At 31.3% G+C, this 27,267-nt stretch overlaps 1 protein-coding gene across 14 annotated transcripts in view; it reads right to left on the bottom strand.

The window, feature by feature from the left end:
- Nucleotides 1-27,267, bottom strand: part of LOC108744493 (CAP-Gly domain-containing linker protein 1) — a 206,047-nt gene that overhangs the window by 88,610 nt on the left and 90,170 nt on the right. For 4 of the 14 annotated variants that reach the window (XM_025973175.1, XM_025973177.1, XM_025973176.1 and 1 more), the window contains exon 1: nt 16,913-17,202. The exons of 8 other annotated variants lie outside the window; for them this stretch is intronic. In XM_025973175.1, coding sequence (XP_025828960.1) covers nt 16,913-16,925 — 13 coding nt within the window. In that variant the 5' untranslated portion in view covers nt 16,926-17,202. Of the gene's footprint in view, nt 1-16,912; nt 17,204-27,267 lie in introns of those variants that run through there. 2 more of the 14 variants (XM_025973178.1, XM_025973180.1) reach the window with 1 other exon arrangement.

Here is a 27,267-nt window from a genome sequence, read left to right as displayed (position 1 = left end):
CCCACTACAAACTACCTGAAATTATTGAGGGAAAAATTGTTGCTGTTGTCACACCCCCGCCGGGAATCGAACCCGGGCTCTTTGGATTTACGCACCAACGTTCTGACCACTAAACTACGAGAGGTGACAACAACATCAAACAAATTATTACCCATATTCATGGCCTTGGTTATAGGTGACTTCTGTGATAAAACGTCAGCTTCATTTTTGATTTTAAATAATCATATAATAACTTTGCAACCTTATTGGAATTGGATAACAGCATTATTATATTGTTCAATTATTATCCAGATATAATATTTCATTTAGTCTTGCATATGGTCTTGGACTTGGACTTGCATTTTCGCAAGACTAACACCAAGTCTGCAAGACCAATTTTGTTCATCACTAAAAAGCTCATGAATAATTAGCAATATCTACTTTTTAAAACCAATAATTTGGTTGACATTGCAGTAAAGTTGTCTGGAAACATTGAAGAACAGTTACTCTCACAATATCAACACGAACATTTGAACCTTGTTGAGAATACGTAATCCTAAAATGTAGCATTGTACTACAGATGGCGTTTACCGCGCCATTTGTGGTATTTTATAAAACCTGCTGTTAAGACAGCAGGTAAAATTGGTATGTGTTCCGTCGAAACTGTCTGCGACGCACTGATGAGATCCAACAAGATCGAAATTGCGATCCATATCTGGCAGTTTCGACAGAATACAGACCACTTCGAATTATTTTATTCAATGTATGCCTTCTTGAGCGATTTCAAAATAGAGATAAGGTACTGTGAAAATCGTTGTTCACTTTTGTGACGCCAAAATACATTGTTTATCGTAACGTTAATTAAAGAAAGGGTCAAGATAATATTGACGTACGGAATCTTTATTTTAGAACATAAAAATGTAACATTTCACAACATAGCTGATTAGCACCTACCTATAGCATACTAATCAACCCACATACCTACAACCTACAGCAATATTAATCCAGCATTAAACAGTAAAACCAATTTTAGATTAAACACTCGTCAATATGATTGAAAAAGGAGCATTCCAGTTTTTCAGCTCTATATACGTGTAACTATATATATATATATATCACAATATGGTGATATAAAAATAATTCAAACAAATAAATTGGTTTCCAGGTACATGTGAAAATTTCTACGAAATGTTGCAACGGTCATTGAGGCAACAAAGAAAATATTGAAGTGAAAATGGATTTATTTAAAAGTATCACTACATAGGTACATCCCGCTGTCTGTCCCTATGAATACCTAGATCTTTAAAACTACGGATTTTGATGCGGTTTTTTTTTTTAATAGATACAGTATTTCAAGAGGAAGGTTTATATGTATAATACATGCATATTATAGTAGAGAAACACTGATAATTTTAGAGGTTTTTAATGTGATGTAAATAAACACATTATTTTGCGCTTACATTTGCAAACGCTGGCTGAACCTTACGAGATAGATCAAAATAATGTACTACACAGTATTGTACGTATACCTTAAAAAAGGTCTACAAAATAGTTCGCGATGATATATGTCTATTTCTTAGGGATAACCCGCAATAACTATTTTTTATCCTTTACTTTTTACGAGAAGTAATGGTTTATTTACGAAGCGATTTTAAGTAATACAGCATTAATCCTTATCCAATTAAGTACTTTTAAATACATTGTGCATTTAATATAGATCAATATGGCCCTTTACAGCATGCAATTTAAATGAATATTTTCGAAGGTATTACAGATTTAAAATGCAGGGACATAGCAAATGAGGCGGTATCGGCCGGGGGGGGGGGGGCGATTTGTACTAATGACAAAAAAATGTGAATGTTGTATATAAAGACATTCTGTAGTATATTTAGTATCAGCATTGCACTCGTGCGAAGTTGGAGCGGGTCGCTAGTAATAAATATAACAACTACTCTAAATTAGATCAGGACAATATTACATAAAATAAATAAATCCCAACGTTTCAAACACTGATTGAGGGTCTCTTCAATTATGAACACAATTTTAATTCTAGAATTCAAAAATTTATGAATTAAAATTAAGTACATAATAGGAATTCAGAATTAAAATAATGTACAGGATGAATTTTCTAATTTGATACCTCCTTTATTTTCATAAGTAATGATATAGTATAACGTTAGTGTACAGGGGATGCTCGAAATATATTTTTTAAATGGAATACCCTATATATTTTCAGATATTTAAAATGGAGAAAATTAAAAAAAAAAATTCATGTTACATTATACATATGTATAAAGGCTCATGTGTGAACAGTACGCCTTTAAAAGTATATAAAAAACCTAACCGTTAATCAAAGCAATTATTAATACTGATAATTATTAATGTCTCACTGCATTAAGTATCTACTTTTTATTAAAACTGATTATTTACGCACTATTATTTAGCCTAATCCGTCGGAGCATTTTTATTGTTTTCCAAATGTGCAAAATCGTAAAACACATAACCAATTGTTTACATGAATTATTTCAGATGTCAAACAATTTCGTTCAAATGTCTTTCCAATTACAAAGCCTACTATACCCACATAAGAATGTCATGACATAATTTAGAATTACTATTTAATTATACATTTTTGAAATCAGAAGAAAGAGGGAATTTCAAATATCCAAAAATTTATAGGGTATTTAATTTGGAAAAATATATATTTCCAGAATCCTCTGTACCTATACTATTAGATTTTTGAAAATTCTAGTAGCACATTTGAAATCAATCCAAAAAGAATAACAAGAAACATTAGTTTTAATTATCAAAATATCACCACTTATGATGATAATGAATAATTCATGAATTTATATTATGTATAAATAAAAAATAATTTATGTTTATTATTCGGTAAAATTTTACATGACACATTTCTTATATGTCTACATACATCTTAAAGGTGAATTATTATTATGCCATCATCATAGAATCGTTAGTCCTAAGACTGGTTGGACACGCACCTCTGCTCTTTCCTATCATGAGCTAATCTTCGTATTTCCCTAAAATTGGAACTCCCACAAACCTTCTAGTATGTTTCTAAATAGCCTGAGGTGTCCTAGCAAACCTATCTCGACTATTCCTAATTAGCTTCCATAGCGAGCTCTCTGTTGTCCTAATCTGTCTAATACCTCATCATTTCTAACCTTTTCTATCCACGGTATCCTCATCATTCATCAAATATGAACGTTTACCGTTATGGATGCGAGTAATACATGCAGTAAGATCCTATTTAAAACCGTTTTATTGTTGTCAAACATGCGATCTACAGAAATGATATACTATGTAACTTTTAAAGTGTCTTGGGTGCAGTGGCGGATTTGTAGTCCTAGCCGCTCTAGGCACCAAGCCATGTGCTCCCTTTTTCTCAGTACCCATCATTATAGACTAGATACATAATTCATGAATTTACTTTATTCCCACTTTTAATTGATTCAGAAAATTGTTTAACTAAAAGCTAGCTTATAAAGCTAGTTTATAATATTTTCCGAGGTTTCAGGGATGGATTGACTTATTTATATTTTGATACGCAAAAATAGTGATTTAGGAAGATTATAATCATACGGTACGCGAACCTTTCAAATATTAAGATACTTTGCAATTGAGTTATTTCTTGTTAATATTGTTATCATTATTTGATGGTTGTAACGGTGATCTTAACTTGCATCTAATTCATCTGTTATCACATAATTCACGTATTACATATATTAATTCCTCCAGCGCAATCTACCTTCTGAAATTTTTATTTCTATCTGTGATGAAAAACTTCTTAGGGGAAAATTGTCAGAATGCCAAAAAGGTCATATTGAGCGCCTTCCTTTAGAAAAGTATGTATCATTCATAAGGGGCGTCCAAATATTATATATATAAGCATCGAGGACGGCGAGTATGGATGCTGATTACGTCACCAATATTTACTTACATTTTCTGATTTTTGAATTTCCATGATAGACTGAGGACGATTAATTTATCAAATTTTTAAAGAGAAAAATTAAAAAAATTATATCGTTTATTTAACAAGTTAAAAATATAATATCAAATATGACATTAATAATTTGCTTCAATAAATATTAAATAGGCATTAAATGCTTTTAAAGTCTATAAGTTCCTTATTTTTAGGCTCACGAATAGCAGTAAAGAAACCTCAACAGATTTTAAAGAACATATATCAGTTTTTACATAAGCTAAGGGGAGGAGTTATTATTTAGAATATACATAATTATTAAAAACCAATTATAGTTTTAAGGTAATTTTTAATGTCTTATNGATTTTTGAAAATTCTAGTAGCACATTTGAAATCAATCCAAAAAGAATAACAAGAAACATTAGTTTTAATTATCAAAATATCACCACTTATGATGATAATGAATAATTCATGAATTTATATTATGTATAAATAAAAAATAATTTATGTTTATTATTCGGTAAAATTTTACATGACACATTTCTTATATGTCTACATACATCTTAAAGGTGAATTATTATTATGCCATCATCATAGAATCGTTAGTCCTAAGACTGGTTGGACACGCACCTCTGCTCTTTCCTATCATGAGCTAATCTTCGTATTTCCCTAAAATTGGAACTCCCACAAACCTTCTAGTATGTTTCTAAATAGCCTGAGGTGTCCTAGCAAACCTATCTCGACTATTCCTAATTAGCTTCCATAGCGAGCTCTCTGTTGTCCTAATCTGTCTAATACCTCATCATTTCTAACCTTTTCTATCCACGGTATCCTCATCATTCATCAAATATGAACGTTTACCGTTATGGATGCGAGTAATACATGCAGTAAGATCCTATTTAAAACCGTTTTATTGTTGTCAAACATGCGATCTACAGAAATGATATACTATGTAACTTTTAAAGTGTCTTGGGTGCAGTGGCGGATTTGTAGTCCTAGCCGCTCTAGGCACCAAGCCATGTGCTCCCTTTTTCTCAGTACCCATCATTATAGACTAGATACATAATTCATGAATTTACTTTATTCCCACTTTTAATTGATTCAGAAAATTGTTTAACTAAAAGCTAGCTTATAATACTAGTTTATAATATTATAATAACTATTTTATATGTACGATGTACGAAATTATTTATACTTTGATACGCAAAAATAATGATTTAGGAAGATTATAATCATACGGTACGAGAGCTTTTAAAATATTAAGATACTTTGCATTTGAGTTATTTCTTGTTAATCTTGTTATCATCAGTGATTTTTTTTTGGCACGATTTGCTGCCCTAGACCCGAGCCTACTGGGCCTTATGGCAAATCCGCCAATGCTTGGGTGTATTTCTTATGAAACATGATTTTTGAAATCAATAAAAAATTAAATGAAACACAAAAATTCACATATTAAATTTAGTGAAGCAGCCGAAATTCGTGTTTCATTTTATTTTTTATTGATTTCAGAAATCATATAACCATATGAAATCATCGATAAATACAGCGCAACCATCACTTTTGGATAAGCGACAGATTTCTTTTGACGAAGTTTTAGGGTTAACGAGATACGTTTATAACTGATGTTTTGTCACATAAAGAAATTTGTTCGAACCGGACAGAAACTTGATACGCTTACCGTCTGGTTATTGATTAGAAGCTGTACAGTCCTCAAAAGAACGCTGAACGTTTTCGGTTTTCCAGATCCACTCATAAGACTATGGTCGTACGATTGGATCTCCGAAACCTAGCCGTTCATCCTTAAGTAAATGGTCCCTCAGTGCTCTTGCAGAGAGGCTCCCAAATTTTCTGGTTAACTTACGTTTCAGTGAGCATTGTGGAACAATGAATGACAATAAAACCGAAGGCAAAGGAATATTTTAACATGTATTTTTAACCCATTTTAATACCTCTTTCAAAAATCTTTAACCTAAAACGTTGAAAACTATATAACGAATATTTACACAATATTGAAGAATGAACAGGCAAAAGATTGTAATTAAATTTACTAGTGGTAAAAGACCTAGCAGTGTACGCTACTAGCAGATGGCCTCATAGCTTAAGAATGAAAATTGAGCCAAAAATTTTGTTTTAAAGAAAATATAATCATACTGCAATGTTTCATCTGTTTAAACGGCTAAAACGGTTGACTTTCGTGACTTCTAACTGATCTATTTGCTTTAAAATTTGCACAAAATGTTTATCACGTGTAGGAGAATCAATTAAAAAGTTTATAACTAATAAAAAAAGTAATTGTCATTTATCAAAACGTTTTACCAACATATTCTTTTTAGGTCTTTTATTTCTTTATGTAACTTTAATAAGAACAGATTTTTTCGACATAAGCCGTAACCCTGAAAAAAATTATGTAAAGTGACATTGAGTCAGATTTCTCTATTGGCACGAATGCAAGGTTTATTCGACAATGTGAACTTAATTAGCAAACATTATTTACAAAATAAATCAAGTTCAAAGTGATGGTCAAGGTAAAAAATAAATTCACGAAAAAAGGTCAAAAAGGACTTTCAATGGCACGGTATTTTCCAAAACGATTAGCTGCCACCCAATTTTCTGAATACTGACTATAGTTATTTTCGAATAACTTTTGTCTTTGAACAAAAGAAAAACAATGAACAATATAAGTATACATGTATTATATTGTATTGTTATTATATTTTAATTTAAATTCATCTGTTTATTAGATTCCTTTTTAATAGGAAATGTCCGAAAAACAACTTCCTACCTACATCAAAAAAATTAATTTTCCTTTTACTAGAATTTTATATTGCAACACTCTTTCACTTCTTTAGTTTATAGCACAATTTAAAAATGAAATAATGAAAAACGTATGATGAGAAACATTAAAAATTGGCTTCGTTATTAAGCTAGTATTATAAAAAAGGTCCATGATGATAAAATTTATTAATATTACTTTATTTAAGTTATGAATATTACATTTTCATTTTCATGTTGACTAATACGCTTTTTTCAAGGACTTTTTTTTTGAAATGGTTACGTAAAAACAAACTTCAAAGTATGTATTGTATAATGACAGTCTGTTCTTAAATCAACAAATAATTTTCTCGTATTTCTAGAATTTTCTTAGTTAGGTATATAGTTCCATTACCTAATCTCATGCTTCAAAGACTACAAACAATGCACGTGGTTTCCACGAAAAAGCATGTACCTAATCATTTTGAAATACATTCCATTGTTAAGTACGTATTCTCTCTGTACATTAAAAATAATAGCTTACCCGCTTACCCGCAACATTATTATGCTCGTTAATGTACCTAAATACCTTTTTTTTTAATGGATAAGAATAAAAAGTTCGATACACAATTTTCTACTGTCAATGAACTATTGTTAATTAATAATTCTGTAGGGATATAACGTTACTTTATAGCTCATTGTTGCATCATGATATAAAAAACTGTAGTTTAGCTGTTGCAATGGATTTATAAGTATGCATATATGGTATGGTTTACCATACACATTAGTAGATCATCATCATAAGTTCGTCAGTCCTAGGGCTGGTTGGACACGCGCCTCCACTCTTTCATATCCTGAGCTAATCTTCGCATTTTCCTAAAAGTAGAACAACCCATATCCTCAACTACTTGCGAACAGTAATCTAACCTAGGTCTACTTCTACCTCTCCTAACTTCTATGTCTCTAACTAGACCTCCATGCCTGTAAAGGTGTCCTACTAACCTATCTCGCCAATTTCTTAACGACCTCCATAGAGTCCTCTGTTCTCCTGTTCTTTCTAATACTTCTTCATTTTTAACCTTCTCCATCCAGGGTGTCTTCATCATACGCCTGTTACACCACATTTCGAACGCTTCTAATCTTTTCTTTTCCGCCGCGCCCACTGTCTTTTTCGAATTTCTAGGAGTGACTTCTTTTTATTGAAGGCGACTCGACCCTAATCTAATCTAATTATGTTGATCGCGTCTTCGATGTATAGATTAAAAAGTAGCGGTGGCAGTGTGCATCCCTGTCTGACTCCCTTTCTAATATTTACTTCTCCACGTTGCAGCCCCAGCTCTATAACTGCCTGTTAATCTTTATACAAACTAAGTGTTACTTTTCTATCGTTTTCTGTACTGTTACCCGTAAAGCTAGAATGACCTCCCGCGTTCCTCTATTTCCGAAATTGACCTTTCCCTAATAGTTCTTCCGTAGATGCATATATACAAATGCTAGACACGTACATTAAAAATAAAAATAATAAGAAACAAAGGCAATAGGTACGATCAACTAAAATTTCTAGCTAGAAAATATATTCGTGCAGTCAGTTCCCTCTACGTGTAGGTAACATACATATATAATCTTGTTTAGTTAAAAAAATTTCCAGTTGGAGGAGAATGAAAAAGTTCGACAGTAAATATTACGAAAAATTAGAAGAATTTGCTTAATGTCCATTATTTATTGTTTCACATCATTTTGACTCATTAAAAAAATAAAATATCGAAGCACAATTCAATTAACAATATGGAAACGACATTTTTGGTTGATTCAGTAGCATAAATAGGTAATCCATCATTTCTTTTTTAATAATATCAACAACGAATAATCTAAAAATCGAACTGAAAAAAAAAAGAACTGAATAAAAAATCTACAAATTTACAACACACGATTAAAAAATATAGATTAAGAAATATAGGTAAAATAGGTAAAATTTTTGAAATATGTAAAGTTTGGTTTCTTTAAAAAAAAATGCAACAATAGGCAATAAAATTAAAAACATAACCCATAAAAAATAAAAATCTTGCGTATATAAACGTAATTGTGGAAATTGCAACAGTACCTATGTACCTATGTATATCAGTCAAAAAGGAAGGTCATCTTAAGAATGAAAATTGAGCCAAAAATTTTGTTTTAAAGAAAATATAATCATACTGCAATGTTTCATCTGTTTAAACGGCTAAAACGGTTGACTTTCGTGACTTCTAACTGATCTATTTGCTTTAAAATTTGCACAAAATGTTTATCACGNACAATAGGCAATAAAATTAAAAACATAACCCATAAAAAATAAAAATCTTGCGTATATAAACGTAATTGTGGAAATTGCAACAGTACCTATGTACCTATGTATATCAGTCAAAAAGGAAGGTCATTAGAAGAAGGAATAAAATATCGTAAATCTAATTGTAACTGAACAATTTAAACTCAATATACCTACGCAAAGCACCTTACAAAAGAGAACAATTTTAAAATATCACAAACTACTTAAACTTATTTGAAAAATTGGATATTAATAAATATAATAAATAAAATGACCAATTAGAAGTATCTAATATACGCTTAGTAAATTTATCCATCCTCTTAAAAAATGTAATACAAAAATGTTTACCGCCATATACCTAATGTAAACAATTGTAGCGAAAATTAATAATAATAATAATTTTTGTTCGAACTTTATTTTGGGGAGGCATAAATTAATATCCATGCAGCCTAATTAACTTGAAGACATACCAAAGATAATCCTAACGCGCATTTGTTTTGTTTTGATTGTCAAATGATTGACAAATGGGGACCGATGTTGTAATTTACAGTTTTTATGGAAAAAGAGAAATGAGGTTTTTACGTTTTTCTGGGCAATTTTTTCAATTTTTCTCTTCATAAAAATCTTTCTCGGGTTTCAGGGAACATTAAAAAAAAAATATGGAAATTGGTCCAGTCGTTTTCGAGTTATGCGCTTAGCAACACATTTAACGATTCATTTTTATTTATATCGATTAACCAAAAGTTATATATGTATACGTAAGCAAAGAGATGTTTTGAAATGTGTTTGTAGAAATGCCGTTGAATGTTCCACAAAATTAAAATACTGTATATTTAAAATCAAATACTAAAGCACTTTATTTAATTAAAAACGAAGGTAGTAAAAAATATATTTTTTTAAACCAGTTCAAGAGAAAAATGATGATAATAAATGCATTAACCAAATAATGTTTTTATTCAATTTCTTAGGATCATAAGGTTCCTAGGATTAAGACAGGAAAACTGCAAGAACGATGTGAGCGTTGTGCAATTTTGAACAAATATAGGTGTGATTTTAAATTTGGCTATGGTGTTTCTCCGTTTGGCTTTCATGCATCATGGGCTTAGTCTGGGGTCTAGGCTATGATGGGAGAAGATTCCCAGATTAGCTTGTGTGAAGTGCTACGTAATATGGGTTTTAGATTATGTTTTGGTGGAAAAGTTTTCCCTGATTGGCATGTGTGATGTTGATAAACGCCAAGGGCTCTGTGCCACACACTAAGGGTCTAGGTTATGTTGGATTATGGTGGTAATGGTTACTCTAAATGGCATAGTATCGTATGGTATTATTATGTAGTGATGAAAGCTGTAATCTTTCCCCGTTCAAGTAATTTTTCCGAAGTTAATTTCTTGTAATTTACATCACCTTGAACATGTATCAAATATGCAGTCACGTTGTTCCAACTCCTTTATAACACGTCACAAAAACTGACAGCGAACTGAACGACCTACAACGTTGTCATAAACATATAAAAGCCAATGCTGACCAATTACCCTACACGTTGGCGTTGGCCTGCGATTGAACGTGTTGACCCAACGTGAAGAGGAGGCATACGACTATCACGCGAACAAGCATCAGTTCATGAGCTCCTTCACACGATATTTTATGAATTTAGTTGATTTAAGCATGAAATATGTTTTCAAATTAAATGCTATTTGATGGAAGAAACTTCTTATCATTAGTAATTGTTTCGTAGGAAAAAAAGTCTAGGAGTTAAAGATTTGTCTGCTATTTTTTGCAACCGCATTCAACAATTGTTTTGTCGTCACCCAAACCGCTAAAACCTAAACCATCAATTAAATATCTTATTTAATCGACAACCAGGTCTAACAATAAGGCGAAATGTTGCATATGGCTTTTGATTAAATAAGTTTGGTTCTGATTTCAACATTATCTGGTAACTAAATGGAAATAAAGGAGGAACCGCGTAAACTATTCGCAACGATATTGATAGGTACTGTTGATTCTAGTTGTCATAGCTTTGGTGTATTCGTGGCTTAGTTTTGTACAATAATTTACTTATTTTCCGTGAATGCCTCTTTAGAAAAGAACATTACATTTTTTAACCATTTTGATATAGGTTATATGTGATAAAAACGTTAGTTTTGCAAGAATTAGAATCATCATTGACGTAAAATTGCGGTATTTATAAAAAAATAATAATTGAACCTCATTGTTTGCTATTTGCCATTCTATACAAAAAATATATCTAGAGTCAAATGTTTCGAAATGGTTTGGGATTAATAGAACATTCAGGTGTTTATGATATCCAAAGATATCTTTCATGCTAGGTTTTCCACCCAATGCCTAATTGCTGAGTAATTAAAGATCACAAAACCTTATTAAAGCCCCACTTCTTTGCCGAAAATGGAATTTTATTTCGTCTTGTTTTACTTAGCCCAAATGAAAATACTTTGTTTAATCTATTTTAAAATTTGCAATGGCAATAATTAATGACTGGAAAACTAGAATGAATAATGTTTTCGACATTTTCGAAAACCGTGTACTTATGTATATTATTATTCCTCTGCTATAGGGTTGTTCGGAAAGTCATTTGGTTTTTTTTTGTGGAAATGAAAGACAGTTTTCGTATAATAAACAAATACTTTATTAAATTATACATTGACCGTTCTGGTCCAACACCTTTTGCCATCTTTCTGGTAGTAGCATAATTCCACGCTCATAAAATTTTTGGTCTTTGCTGGCAAAAAACTGATCGAGGAGGTTTTNAAAGAAAAAGTATTTAAAAGTAACATTTATCGATATAGTGGGTGCATAATAATAAATCTTATCGACCTTTTAGAGAAAAATTAAAGTGAAAAAACTGCGCACAATTGAATATTACACGTAGACAAACAAAGTGTGGGGGCATTTCGAAGCCATTTTACGAGCGTTACATGTATGTATGCGTGTGTACGTGAAAAGCCATGACCGTGAAATAAAGCAAATGAGAATGAAAACTTTTGGAAACAACGTTACACACATGTACACATACGAACGACGAACGTGGCGTAACAACGAAAAACAATTAAACTAAAAGTTGGAAACGAATCCACATCCTTCTCCTCCTCCTTCAATCTAATATACAAAAATACTTCATCACCGCTGAAAATAGTATTTAAATTGTTTATATGTTTAACAATGAGTCACAAAACAAAAAACAGATTTTTAAACTTCTTTCTTACTTGCATACTTCATTCATAAATATTTGTTGTAGGTGCAGTTGACAACAATAGTAATTCCTTTGAAATGAAAACTATTTAGAAAAATTAAACCATTTTAAATGTAATCTGACGATCGTAATATTTTTATTGTTTTAACTTCATTTAAAAATACCAATATTAACCATTATTACTTTCAAAATAGATTATTTCAACACAAAACAGCCGAATTGGTGTGTACAATTCTCTTACAATAAAAAGAGGAAAATCACAGTAAATTTGTCAATCGGTTCATTTATATTTATATCCAGCCATAATTCAGAATGGTACTAAATACCTAATGATATTTTTTAATTGGCGTTTTCCGTTTGTAATGCAGAATATTTTCATTATATAATTTGCATAGAACTGTGTGTATTTAACAATTTGAATGTTCACTACTTCAAACAAATGGAATTTAGCATAAAATTATTCAGTACTACTCATTACCATAATCGCATACTCTTAGAAACATTGAAACCGTAAAGGCGTTTTTTAATTAAACAATTAAATCCTCTGTCGGGAAAAAACGAAATAACTTTCCGAACAACCCGATATTTCTGCGTTCAAGCAAAACATATCTAGTATTTGTAAGCATTTTTTATGTAGAAAAGGAGCTATTATTGTATTTTTTGTCATAACAATGAAACGAATTTATCTAGCCAATTTCCTCGTTTACCGAATTCCTCAAGAGAACATTGATCTACATTTGGATCGTAAAAATGTTAACTATAACAATAGAGATTTACTTTTTAAGTCAATATTTATCAAGTTGGGCACAGCTCTACGGATTTAGAGTGTGTGGGTCTGCAAGTGTATGTACGCAGTTATATCCGACAACCTATATTCAAAGCTTCATGCAAATTTTTAGCGTGGGTTGACAAAGAAATACCAGCCATCATCTTTATTTAGTTACCTTTAGTTATTATTACGTACGTGCGCAGAAACAAACAGTATTTAACAAACGCATTATTATATAATTAATTTTATAACTTATATGAACACCGAATAATTTAAGCAATTAAATTTCTAGAAAACATAAATAACCAATACTCACATCACAATAAGATACAAAACATAATTGTTCACCACAATATGATATTATTTTGATTTATCGAAATAACCGATAGTCAATTATTTTTAACAATTGAAAATAATCGATTAATCGGGTGATTTGTTCAACCCCAGTAATATTATATTCGGTTTGACGCCGAACGTAACAGAACGCTATAGGCGATTTACTCGTTGTAAATACATACAACATTATACACGTACTAAAAAACATTACCACATAAATCCAACCAGTTCACCACACGTTTCGATCATTATAAGGCTATAAACTTAAATATGGAACGTCACTACAGACCAGAAATACTTCAAAACATCTCAAATTTTTTTTTATCTTACAATAATATAAGTACGTTAAATTACAATACACATACAAATTATCGTCAGATTAATTTGATAAATCGAAGTCCACAATAAATAAAAAAGTTGATGTAACAAAAGTTTTGTCCACATTCAACTTATCTTCAATAAAAAAAGCGTCAAGGTAAATACCTTGCATATGAATAAACTTGTACTTTAAATGCTTTAAGCATATAAAAATATATGACGTGTGAAATAAGAAGGTAAGATAGCTTTCTTTTTGTCCAGTAGTTCATTGCGGACTTTGCCTTCTCAAACATTCGCAATTTATTTACTTGTTGCGTAACCAAGTCGACCTATTCAAATACAATTGAATTAAAATTTTCCTATAAGTATTTTTAAGGGTATAAGTATTAATGACTAATGTCATTATGTATATCATACAATATAATTAAAATTAAAAAGAAAAGAGCAAAGACTTGCTGATTCAAATTTTATAAACTGAACTACATTTCCGCTTGAAGATGTTATTTATTACTAGCAGCGAAACCCGGCGTTGCAGAATCCACTTTTTAACAGTGATAATATAGATTTCTATCTTAGATATTGAGAGACTTGGCCCCGGTTTCCTGATTGAAAGTTTCCAGATCATTCAAGATATATCTAGAACTTTCTGGAACATTCCATATCGATTTTAACAGTTGCATACAATTTGGAACTTTGTAGATCATTCCAGAAATTTTTAGAAGATTCTAGATCGATTGTAACAGTTGTGCACACATTCTGAAGTTTTCTGGATCATTTCAGAAATTTTTAGAACTTTCCAAAAGGTCTCATAAGTTAGAAAAGGACAGATATATATTTTTTCACAATTTCGCCACCCACAACCACCCACTTCCACCTACCACGACCAAGCTCCCTTACATTCAGCAGGAGACCAAGGGGTATTTACCACCCCAACGGAAAGTTGATATATATATATTTAGATTTAGATTGGATTCAGATTAAAAAGAAAAAGTATTTAAAAGTAACATTTATCGATATAGTGGGTGCATAATAATAAATCTTATCGACCTTTTAGAGAAAAATTAAAGTGAAAAAACTGCGCACAATTGAATATTACACGTAGACAAACAAAGTGTGGGGGCATTTCGAAGCCATTTTACGAGCGTTACATGTATGTATGCGTGTGTACGTGAAAAGCCATGACCGTGAAATAAAGCAAATGAGAATGAAAACTTTTGGAAACAACGTTACACACATGTACACATACGAACGACGAACGTGGCGTAACAACGAAAAACAATTAAACTAAAAGTTGGAAACGAATCCACATCCTTCTCCTCCTCCTTCAATCTAATATACAAAAATACTTCATCACCGCTGAAAATAGTATTTAAATTGTTTATATGTTTAACAATGAGTCACAAAACAAAAAACAGATTTTTAAACTTCTTTCTTACTTGCATACTTCATTCATAAATATTTGTTGTAGGTGCAGTTGACAACAATAGTAATTCCTTTGAAATGAAAACTATTTAGAAAAATTAAACCATTTTAAATGTAATCTGACGATCGTAATATTTTTATTGTTTTAACTTCATTTAAAAATACCAATATTAACCATTATTACTTTCAAAATAGATTATTTCAACACAAAACAGCCGAATTGGTGTGTACAATTCTCTTACAATAAAAAGAGGAAAATCACAGTAAATTTGTCAATCGGTTCATTTATATTTATATCCAGCCATAATTCAGAATGGTACTAAATACCTAATGATATTTTTTAATTGGCGTTTTCCGTTTGTAATGCAGAATATTTTCATTATATAATTTGCATAGAACTGTGTGTATTTAACAATTTGAATGTTCACTACTTCAAACAAATGGAATTTAGCATAAAATTATTCAGTACTACTCATTACCATAATCGCATACTCTTAGAAACATTGAAACCGTAAAGGCGTTTTTTAATTAAAATAACATTATGATATACCAAAGTTAACAGCAAATCTCACTAGAGGGCGATATACTACCTATAATCTAGTATAATGAATACCTACAATCGCAATCTATGCACTATGTTCCTTGCTGAACTAAATATTTATATATGATGAATTGCAACCCCTAAAAACCTTTTAATTTTGTTGAAAAAAGTAATAATATAAAAATAGTACATTCAGATCGTACTAGTTTCTGGCGTCTTTAAAATCGTTATTCAGTTTCTATTAACTATCGGTGTTCTACATGCGCATATTTCAATGTTTTTCAGTCAAGGGGTACGGCCAACTATCCTTTTTTTAAATTATACTAGCTAATAATCCTAATTTTTTCTAAAATATTAGGTGCCAAAATCGTTCAATAAATGCATCAGTCTTTTTAATTTTCAATAGTTGTACAGACACACACCTATTATTAATTTTTACAACAATTAAGAGAAAGTTCAATTATGTAGTTAAATTAGTTGGATGAGTTTACTATATCATTTTGTAAAATATAAAATGTTCATAAATTATTCCGAAGAACATTTAATAAAGGCAAACCTACATTATTGATTAAAAACATGCTATTGTGTACATCACGAACTGCACTGTAATCACGAGTTGCATTAGTAGTTTTCCTGCGGCTGTGTTTGGTATACATTCTCGAATGGTAAATCAGGAAAGCATTTTTATTCAATGAAAAATGCTTTTAGCAACCACGCAGGCGATCCTTTGAATAGCAGTTACACTTTTAATTGATATTATTCTTTATCGCTGTTTCAAGGTTATTATGTACTTTAATAGAAACATTCTTGAAGGACAAGCCAACATGTACATACGGTATTTACTAATTAATTTTTTCAGTGTTTATTACAATATTTATTAATATTTACTAAGTTTGGTGTTATAATTTTTCATCGTATTTCAAAGAAGGTGTAATTAGTATTCTGTTGTCTACTTTAATATTTGATAAGTCAACTTTATATCTTTTTTTATACACTTATTTTTTTTGGCAGAATCATCATAGGAAAAAGACGCGAAATAGAATGAGACAAGGTTAAAACAGTAAATAAATCTTTCAACAAATTAAAATTGTTTTTGATCGTCAAGGCCCCCCCAATAAACTGTTTTAAAAAACCATTACAAAAATCAAAAATTACTTAATATTATCTACCAATGTACCATAGGTCCCTCATTGTACATTAATTTCAATAAAAAAAGTATATACTTTTACTATTATTCCAAACAAACAAAAATTTCTAGTTAACAATTGCAAACGTTCATAGTAATCCGAAGGATTAACTTATCTAAAACACATTTTAAAATGATTTAATCCGAAACTCACCAGAATAAGGCATATCCGACAAAAACTTCACTAATCCACACTATTTTGTTAATAATATTTATTTGAATAGCAGAACTGACAGCAACTAACACGGTGAAGTGTTTAAGTTCTGAAGTTGTTGTTTGCAGTAATAAGCAAATGTTAAAGTGACGAGAGACAGAAAAGGTGTGCGAGAGAGAAGAAGAAAGGACAAGTTTCTATAGGTGGAAGGGACCAAATACTAAAGAACGAAAATATATCTAATAAAAAATCATTAAACAAATTTAAATCATTGACAATAACATACCGAACTGTTAATTTCAGGTCAAAACCGAAATTAATTTTCTTAAATGTCCCTGACACCCACAGAAGGTGAAATTGAACCATTAGTAGTTGTTCGGTGGTTGCAGTATTCGCTCACTGCCCCATATATTCTTTCGGATTTTGTTGATGAATAAATCACTTTTTTGGTTGGTTTGGTTTATTTTGTACAATATGATACACTATGTACACTTACTATTTTATTGTATATTGAATATTGGTTGATAATTGAATTGTTGTTGAATGTGAATTGATTTGATGTTAAAGCTTGAATGTTGGTTTTCGAATACTAAAAATTTGATTTCGCGTTGTTTAAATAACGTTGGCACAAAATAGGCAACGCCTATCGTGCACATTACCCCTTCGCCGTCGCTACGTACCCCTAAGGTATTATCTGTACATTCCGAAGTGATGACGTAGCGACGGACTTGGGTTTTCCATTAATGAATGGTTTTGTGAGACCTACCTGGTCCGATCTCTTCGTTAAAATTGCTGCATTACCTATTCTAAGAAACTAATATTTATCTATACCTACAGAAATAAATACATTAAAATTGACTACAACTAGAATAAAATACAAAGTGTTGACTATCTAAAAATACGAACAAAAATAAATATTTACAAAAATTACAACCCTAACAAAATTGATTATGCATATATACAATTATTAATTGAAGCCGCAACAGTAGTAAACATTAAAAATTTAAATTATTTTTAAATTCAGACGATATAAAAGTTAATTTATGTCGACTTAAACAATAAGACATAAAAAAAGTACGATTTAGAAATAATAATCATAAAGATTTCTTGAAATACATGACAACTAAACAATTTTCAGATGATGCCATTATATATGTTTTTGAAATAAATAAAATAAAGAAAAATTAACATAGTTAAAGGAAAACACATGCGCATGCTAACAAATCTACAGATATACATATGTATGTAAGTATTTCAGTGTTGATTTGATACTTGTAACTTTTCGCTTTTTATTCCCTCGTTACATTAACTATTTCATCTTTTACAATTTAATTTGGATCAGTTGTATACAAAAGCCACAGTCATATGAGTTGTATAAAATGGGCAAATTTGCCCCAGGAGTATGAAACGCGCTCGTTTCTTTTGGTCCAGCTTTAATCATTACCTATTTCTAATTTCCACAAATTTTAACCCTAACTAATAAACGCTTAAGAGTAGAAAAAGAAACAAAATTTTGGAAAATAAGTTTTACTTTTTGAATGGTTGGTTCAATTCGAATGTTTAGGTTAGTTTAGATAATGTTAGAAGGCGAAAAAAGTGAATATGAGTCTGACGACAGGAACATATGACTTTTCAATAAGTACTCAACTTATTTAATACCATCAAAGAGTTACGCAATCCTTAGAAACATGCAATGTTATATGTATTTACTTACGTATATGAAAATATCAATAGGGAACAACACAAAGAGAATGAATCCGCATAATAATGAGCTTACAATTTGTCGAAACTATAACGGTGTTAAGTTGAATTATCACAAGATAAGGAATTCTAACAAAATTACCTATTGTAGAATTCCCATTTTCTCGCAAATACCTTTTAATACTAATTATCATCATCATCATAAGGTCGTCAGTCCTAAGACTGGTTGGACACGCACCTCCACTATTTCCTATCCTGAGTTAATCTTCGCATTTCCCCAAAAATACAACATCTCACATCCTTAACTATTTACGAACAGTAATCTAACCTAGGTCTACCTCCTTAACTCACGTCTCTGCTTCTAATATGTCTCTGACTAGCTCTTAACACCTGAAAATAATCCTAATACTAATTATAACCGGTATAAAAGTTACTTTCAAACTTTAATTTTAAGATCTAAAATTTGTGGAAATTATGTGATATTGATTACAATTGAAGCAAAAAAAGAAATAAGCAATACATGCAGGATAAATTTGTCCATCGACAGATACTTAATAATGAGTGAATTGACATGAACAGATAAAGCTTCGAGAGAATTGATGATGAAATCCTACAAACAACGCGGTAAACGCCATCTGTTGTACAATGTTACATTAGGTCTGATAATGGTTAAATAAACCGAAACGTTGCACAAAAACTATTACTTACATCGTTTTTGACCACCACTTTGGAAAAAACAAATACATTGAATTTTAACGGCCAGAAATACAGCCGAAATAAAATTAATAACTTATATTCAATAGCTATCCAGAACCTTTCCACAAATATTAATATAATTATCACACATTAATTTAAATAAAAATAGATGATATACTAATGAATTTTGCATTAGAGTCGTCGTTTTAGAAACAGTTTAAATTTTAAATTGTAAATTAATCCGTTCCCTAGTTTCTATTTCCAGTTGGTCATAAGTTATTTTAGGTAGTAATAAACTATGTATGGTTATTAACTTTTGTTTATAGATGCCCTCTGGCGTCGATATTATTGTTACAAGGAATATAGTTAGATTTAGTGCTGGGATATAAATGGTAAAGGTCTAGATCCGATGGGGTGGGGGGTGGGGGGATCAAAAGAGGAGGGCCCCCCGACCACTGTACCATAAAAATTTAGTGGCGATCTCACCCTCATAAAAAGTTATGGGGTTAATAAACATGCCAATTTTTATACATTTCTAGGCATGTAAATATTTATATAGTCATTCTTAAACAATATTCAAAGGTAAAACTAATGAACAATACATAAAAATATTGAGAAAGTTATATAAAACATTATTTAAATATCTTTATCAATAGGGTAGGTTAGGTTAGATTAAGTTAGGTTATCATGTTTTGTTCAAGTGACCACCCTCTTTCGATCCCCCACCTCCACCCGCAAAAAAAAATTTTTTTTATTGAATTTTATTTGAATTATAGTGTGTGAAAATTGTCAAAATAATCAACTTTCAACCTCCATAACTTTTTATGGGGGTGAGACCGTCACGAACTTTTTATGGTACACTGGTGGGGGAGACCTCCTCTTTTGATCTCACCTGCTCCCACCTCCTTCGGGGGTGGGGGCCATCATCTAGACCTTTACCTAATAAATTGTTATCAGTAAAAATATGAAAAGTATCAGGATACGGATACTTTATAAATTACCTGACGGATACAGATAACGGATACATTATTCTAAAGGATTCGGATAAAGGTATTGGATACACCAATACAAAGGTATCCGAATACTGTATCCGGATAATACAGTGTGTGTCCATCTTATCCAAGTATGGCCTTCAGAACTGTTGAAAAATAAAGATCAATAGCAGGGCAATACCAGCAGTTTTGTTGTTACGAATAAGGAGAGTCGAGTCTGTTTTGTGGTGTAAGCTAAAGTTCTTATTTATGATTATAGTCCACGTTATGTCATGTTCAAGTAATAAAGTTAGTTTTTTATATATTTGATGTTCACGTAGTTGGTATTTTTCATTATAATAAAAGACAGAAGAGAATATGGGTTTTAGATTTGTATCTTAGAAAAGTTCTTCCACATTACAAAAATGACAATAAAAACTATGTAGGCATTGTGTTTAAAAAAAATCGAGAAAACTTCCAATCTAACACATACGATACGTTTTCGAGTATCTTTAAATAAGAATAAAATTATTATTAATATTGGCCCAGGTTAAAACTACCAAATTTTCTGGTAACTTTTGTATTTTTATAGGAACCATATTTTCAAATTTTGTTGTGGCTTGCAAAAATTAAGAAGCATAAACTTAATATTGTTATCATTATTTGATGGTTGTAACGGTGATCTTAACTTGCATCTAATTCATCTGTTATCACATAATTCACGTATTACATATATTAATTCCTCCAGCGCAATCTACCTTCTGAAATTTTTATTTCTATCTGTGATGAAAAACTTCTTAGGGGAAAATTGTCAGAATGCCAAAAAGGTCATATTGAGCGCCTTCCTTTAGAAAAGTATGTATCATTCATAAGGGGCGTCCAAATATTATATATATAAGCATCGAGGACGGCGAGTATGGATGCTGATTACGTCACCAATATTTACTTACATTTTCTGATTTTTGAATTTCCATGATAGACTGAGGACGATTAATTTATCAAATTTTTAAAGAGAAAAATTAAAAAAATTATATCGTTTATTTAACAAGTTAAAAATATAATATCAAATATGACATTAATAATTTGCTTCAATAAATATTAAATAGGCATTAAATGCTTTTAAAGTCTATAAGTTCCTTATTTTTAGGCTCACGAATAGCAGTAAAGAAACCTCAACAGATTTTAAAGAACATATATCAGTTTTTACATAAGCTAAGGGGAGGAGTTATTATTTAGAATATACATAATTATTAAAAACCAATTATAGTTTTAAGGTAATTTTTAATGTCTTATTTGCGCTTCGCCAGTCGTCATAATAAGTATTGTACAGATACCATACATTTTTGAATTGGTATTGGGAGTGAATACCCTAGACCAGGGCCATCCAACTAGCGGCCCGCGGGTCGTATACGGCCCGCTAAATTATTTTTACGGCCCGCGAGTACATTTTACTATGAATAAATTTTTATTACTAAACTAATATTATTGATATTGTTGCTAAACAATTACGGCCACAATGTCATCATTAAAAAATTACGAATATTTTAGAGTTTTATCTTTAGTATAAATAAAATATTTTTTTAATTAACATAAACTGAATACAATTATACATTTTCTTGGCCCCCGAAATGTTTGGTGAAGAAAATATGGCCCGCGGGCTATGATAAGTTGGACAGCGCTACCCTGGACTAATCAAAAAAGATATTGTAATGTTCGTGGGTTTAAGAAGATTAACTTCTAAGACTGATAACGACAAAAACTATTTATTTACACTAATTATTAAAGAACTTAAAAACACTAATAAATTATTACTAAACTTAGGTTATGAATTATTCTATTTATTTACACTATTGTTGATATATCACTATTCAGTGCGCTATTTATTTCTCTTCTGTCACTGTCAATTTATTTGTGGATTAACTTCTGCAACGGTCAATTTATTTCTTCTCCTCTCGGCGATCGTCTCTTCCTTTAAATACTTTTTTGTTTACTTTCTGGAACCTTTTAGAAACATCCGGATAGTTTATTTTTTTCTTTGAACTGTTTAACTGCTTTCCCAGAACGTAGGTACGACGCACACATTTACAAATACGGCGCACACAAAGAAAGGCGCCCGCGGCTAGTCGGCGAATCGACAAGCCGTTCACGCACACGTGTGCCCGATCGCACACAAACACGCTCGTGCTCGCTACAATATCTTAAGTTTGCTTCCTTTTGTATTATAACCTGTCGTTGTGAAGCAGGTTTTTCAGCTTTCCACTTACAGGTAGATACACGTTTAGGTCAAGATTGAATGCTGCCCCAAGTATGCGAATACAACTGTCGATCATAAAACTAATTTGAAACAATTTAACGGTTTATAATAATACAAACAGCAATTGTGAATTTGTCCGATTTAATGAGTTTTTGTTAATTACACCGGTAAATTCGACCAGTACGATTCTGTTAGACTCCAAAATAATTGTTAATTCGGCCAGTTTGTACTTAGATAGGCGCAGATTATAAAAATAACATGTTATGTATGTATCAAATGCAATGTGCAAATCAAAAGTCAAGATAATACACTTTACCCCTTACGGTAGGGCTAGACGGTATGTGGTCCCCTGATTGGTTAATTTGTTGATGATGCTAAACTATCTAAACACGTTATTTGTATATGAAGTGTTATGAATTTACCTACTTAGTTACATTTTGACCATATTGACAAGTGTGTACCATGCTTATTATACAGTAAAATGGAAAATTGCAGTGTTGTAAGTAACATGTAAAACAAAAATACTGGTATTTGGTATTCAAGGGAACAAAAAGTAGGAAAAGAACGAATATAAAGATAGGAGACGAAAAATTAGAAGAAGTGGCTGATTCTAGGTATCTAGGAAATCAGATAAGTCAGTACGGAAGGAGTAGTAGGGATATAAAGCAGAGAATAGCGCAGGGTCGAGTCGCCTTCAGTAAAAAGAAGTCACTTCTATGCTCACGAACGGTTAATTTAGAAATTTGAAAGAAATTGTTAAAGGTTTGCTTGGAGTGCGACGCTATACGGGTGCGAAACATGGACAATGGGCGCGGCGGAAAAGAAAAGGTTAGAAGCGTTCGAAATATAGTGTTACAGGCGAATGATGAGTGGAGGTACGTGGTCAACCAGTCTTAGGACTGACGACCTAATGATGATGAACTGCTATACATTTGTTAGTAAAATATAATTGATAGTCAGAGAACATACCTTTTTAAAGTATTACTCCTTGTAAACAGATTTTAAATTTAAATATTCTTTCTCCTTGAAATACTGTATAGTGTATACTACCGGACAAAACAGCCCGAATCTTATAAAAAGTGCTTCGATATTATAATGAATAAGTGCAGACAAAATTCCTCTATATATTGTTGGCCACAAATAAATTTAATAGGTTATAGATTTCACTTATCGCAAGCGTGGTGGCGAAAAATTCAAAACATTGGACCAACTCAGAAATACAAACAAAAAGATGAAGTAGAAAAATGGCTAGGGTATTGTTTTGGACTTCTTTTTCTGAACCCACAAAAAGTTGGAGAAGCTTTTGCCTTCAATTAATCAGAAACAAAGCTTTAAGACGAGAAACTTAAGCTAATTAGAAAAAAAAATTACATATCAGAAGATGCATCATTTCCTCCGCAATTACGGGCACCTAAAAGTGCCACACTAGCTCTCACCACTAATGCTTGCGAATCATTTCATTTCCACATTCAATTTGTTTCATCCATCAATTTTTACATTTATAGACTTTCTCGCCAATTTTCAAGCCGGATATATGTGAGAATTCAGAGTACAAATAAATTTAAAAAAAAAACACATCGAAACAAAGATACTATCTCCTGTGTAGAATAAATAATTTTTGATAATGAAAAAATTAATATTTTAGATTATCTTAAATTAACGTCGCATTATTACTGTAAGACTTATATGAAATGTACTTTGTTAAAGATGACTATATACTGAATGTTAATATATACGTATAAATATACTGCATACATATATAATGTATTAAATACCTAGGTGTAATTTTAGATTAAAAATTATATTTTACTAGTCATACTAGAGAACAAATAACAAAAGCCAAAGCCGCTTATTTCAAGGCAGTCTTTTTTTTCAGTCAAAATATCTATACCAAAAAGTAAAAGTGATATGCTATCTTCTTTTAGTGAGACCGGTATTTACTTATGCATGCCCGGTTTGGTTTAATATAAGTCCGGTCATAATGGAGAGTTTGAGAATGTTCGAATATCATGCCTAAGGGCATGCCTAGTTAAATACCACACTCCTGAATCAAATTTTACTAGATTTTATTCAAATCAAACTATTTATGACGAAGCGAATACACCGAGATGCGATAATTTCATGATAAAATTGACAAGAAATCATATCCTGCAATGTGAAAACGTCGAAAATAATCACCCAGCAATGGAAATGACGGAGCGCCACCTGACGGGCGGTTTCGTGCCACCAGAGGCCTTTCCATTGCTGGATGCAAGAGGGTATATACAAAATAACTTTAATGAACCGATAATATATCACAGAAAAAGACACGCTTTTAAAAAAGACTTTAATTACGAACCACATACGGGTAGAATATTTGATATACCAGATAAAGTTTATAATACAGCAATATTTAATTATGATAAAAGGCAAATGTACAAAAACTAAAGCTAAAGCCAGAAGTATCTACCTCCCACTTAGTTTGTAAATCAAAATCTTATATTGCAAATGTTATTTAGTTTTTTATTGAAATTTTTCTAAAAATAATTATAAGCAAAAGTTGTTAAAAAGCACTGCGTACAGACATCGAAAAACGAGGCAAAAATCTGAATTGTTCGTTAAAATCCTATAGAGTCAAGGCGTTCGAGATGTTCATTGTGAGAAACAAACACGTCTCAAAACTATCTTAAAAGAAATACTTTTTGTTGTTATGAAATTGAACATTTATGTACATTTGATACTGTTAAATAAACAACATAAAAAAACAATATATATATATATATACGTGTGATAAGTAACTGCTATTTTATTTAATAATGTTGTAGGTATAAATAGATAGAAGATAATAGGTTGTTAATTATATACATCTGCAACATATACGACCAATATTTTCTATTTATTCTCAATTTTAACGGAAAGGCCATATTTACATTTTAACCTAATGATCTTTTCTACCTATACTAATATCCGGCCGAATTTACCACTGCCCAATGCAAAAGGGGTTTGTTAAGGCTTTCGTAGCTTTTAAAATTTAAGATCCGCTGTTACACATTACAGAGGAAACAAATAACCTACCTGATATCTACTTAAACAGCACGCCTTCATCTAGTCCAAGTAATGTATTTTCATAAGGTAAAGCATTATAAAATGTCAAAAAACAATATTTATTAACTTTATTTTATCATGCTTCTCAAAAATTAATATACAATATGATTTTAAGGAAATTTCATTAACGTTTGGTATATTGATCACGCTACCATTAATTTCCATAAAATTGTAATTTTCCAATCAATATATGTATGTCATGTGTCTCAATTCTGTTGTAAATCCTAATAATACGAACTTTTCGTTTTAATAGTTAGTACCCACAATGTTGTCAAGCACGTTATAGATTATTACGTAACTGCAACGAAAATTAACGGGCGACCCACATACAAATCTTATCTCTTTTCACAGCAGGTTCAAATTGTAAAGTTAATTGTAGTTCAGTTTCCATTTGAATACTTAATACAATGCCATAGTTATATTACAAATCACTGCGACTGATGATGTCAACAGTTGATCTGCATCTTTAACTACCAACTCGCACATATTAACACCCACACTTTACTATTAGATAGAGCGCGATAATTGGAAATGGTGTCATATTCGTCATTTCTAAATTAACTGTTCATAATAAATGTTTACCTTTTTTTCTAAATCGAACTGCGCAAAAATGTAGAGCCATTACAGAGAAACAGTATTTTTAACAATACAAATCAATATTTAAAACATTGGGATACGTCAAATGGGAGGAGCCTAAGAAACATGGCAGACATGGAAAATTTTTCATAGTCCCATCATGATGGAGATTGGAACTGCGTTCCTTAAATACTTATCACAGAATATTTTCTCGTCTATATAAATAAAACCAACACGTGCAAAAGAAGCTCATTGCGGTAAGTATTCTATGGAAACTGTCAGAAGCGGATCGATTCTGTCAGATTTCATCAGCGGGTCACAGTTAGACCAACTCTACTATCGACGTTTATTAATGGAAATGCCTTAGCGGTCAGAATTGTGGTACAACAAAAGAAAGAGATGAAACGAAGCTTCGGACAATATCCATCTCACTTACTAGAGTGCGTAAGAGTGTCATGAAAGAGATCGTGCTAGTCCGAAACCATACGCCATCACCCTCATTTTTCAAGACAAGAAATTTTTACGACATACCATCGACGTTTACTAATGGACATGCCTTAGCGGTCAGATTTGTGGTACAACAAAAGAAAGAGATGGAACAACGTTTCGGACAATATCCATTTCTCTCACAATAGTGCGTAAGCGTGTCATGAAAGAAATAGCACTAGTCCGAAACTATACGCCATCTCTAGGGTTGCCACCCGTACTTTATTATAAAGTATTGTACTCTATTTCGACCGTGCGTACGTTATACTTTATAAGACACATAAAGTACGCAAAAATACTTTATTTAAGGCCTTAAGTAAACATCGTAATTTTGTAAGCGATTATTCGAAATTCAGAGTACTTTTATATCAATTATATTGCTCAGAAAAATGGCAAGTCATATTTACGGAACAACCTGATTTCCCAAATCTATTCAAAGTAGTTTCACTTTTGCTGTCCGTTCCGGCCACTTCAGCATTTACAGAAAGGGTATTCTCTGTTATGAACGCAAAGTGGCGGGACGACAGGAATAAAGCTTCATTAAAACTAATTAAAAATGAACTTTTAGTTTACTTAAATCTTTGTTT

The sequence above is a fragment of the Agrilus planipennis genome, unplaced genomic scaffold (assembly GCF_000699045.2).
Source record: "Agrilus planipennis isolate EAB-ADULT unplaced genomic scaffold, Apla_2.0 scaffold33, whole genome shotgun sequence".
Classification (NCBI taxonomy): domain Eukaryota; kingdom Metazoa; phylum Arthropoda; class Insecta; order Coleoptera; family Buprestidae; genus Agrilus; species Agrilus planipennis.
Note: the sequence above shows the minus strand (reverse complement) of the source record. Positions and strands in the feature narration are given on the sequence as shown.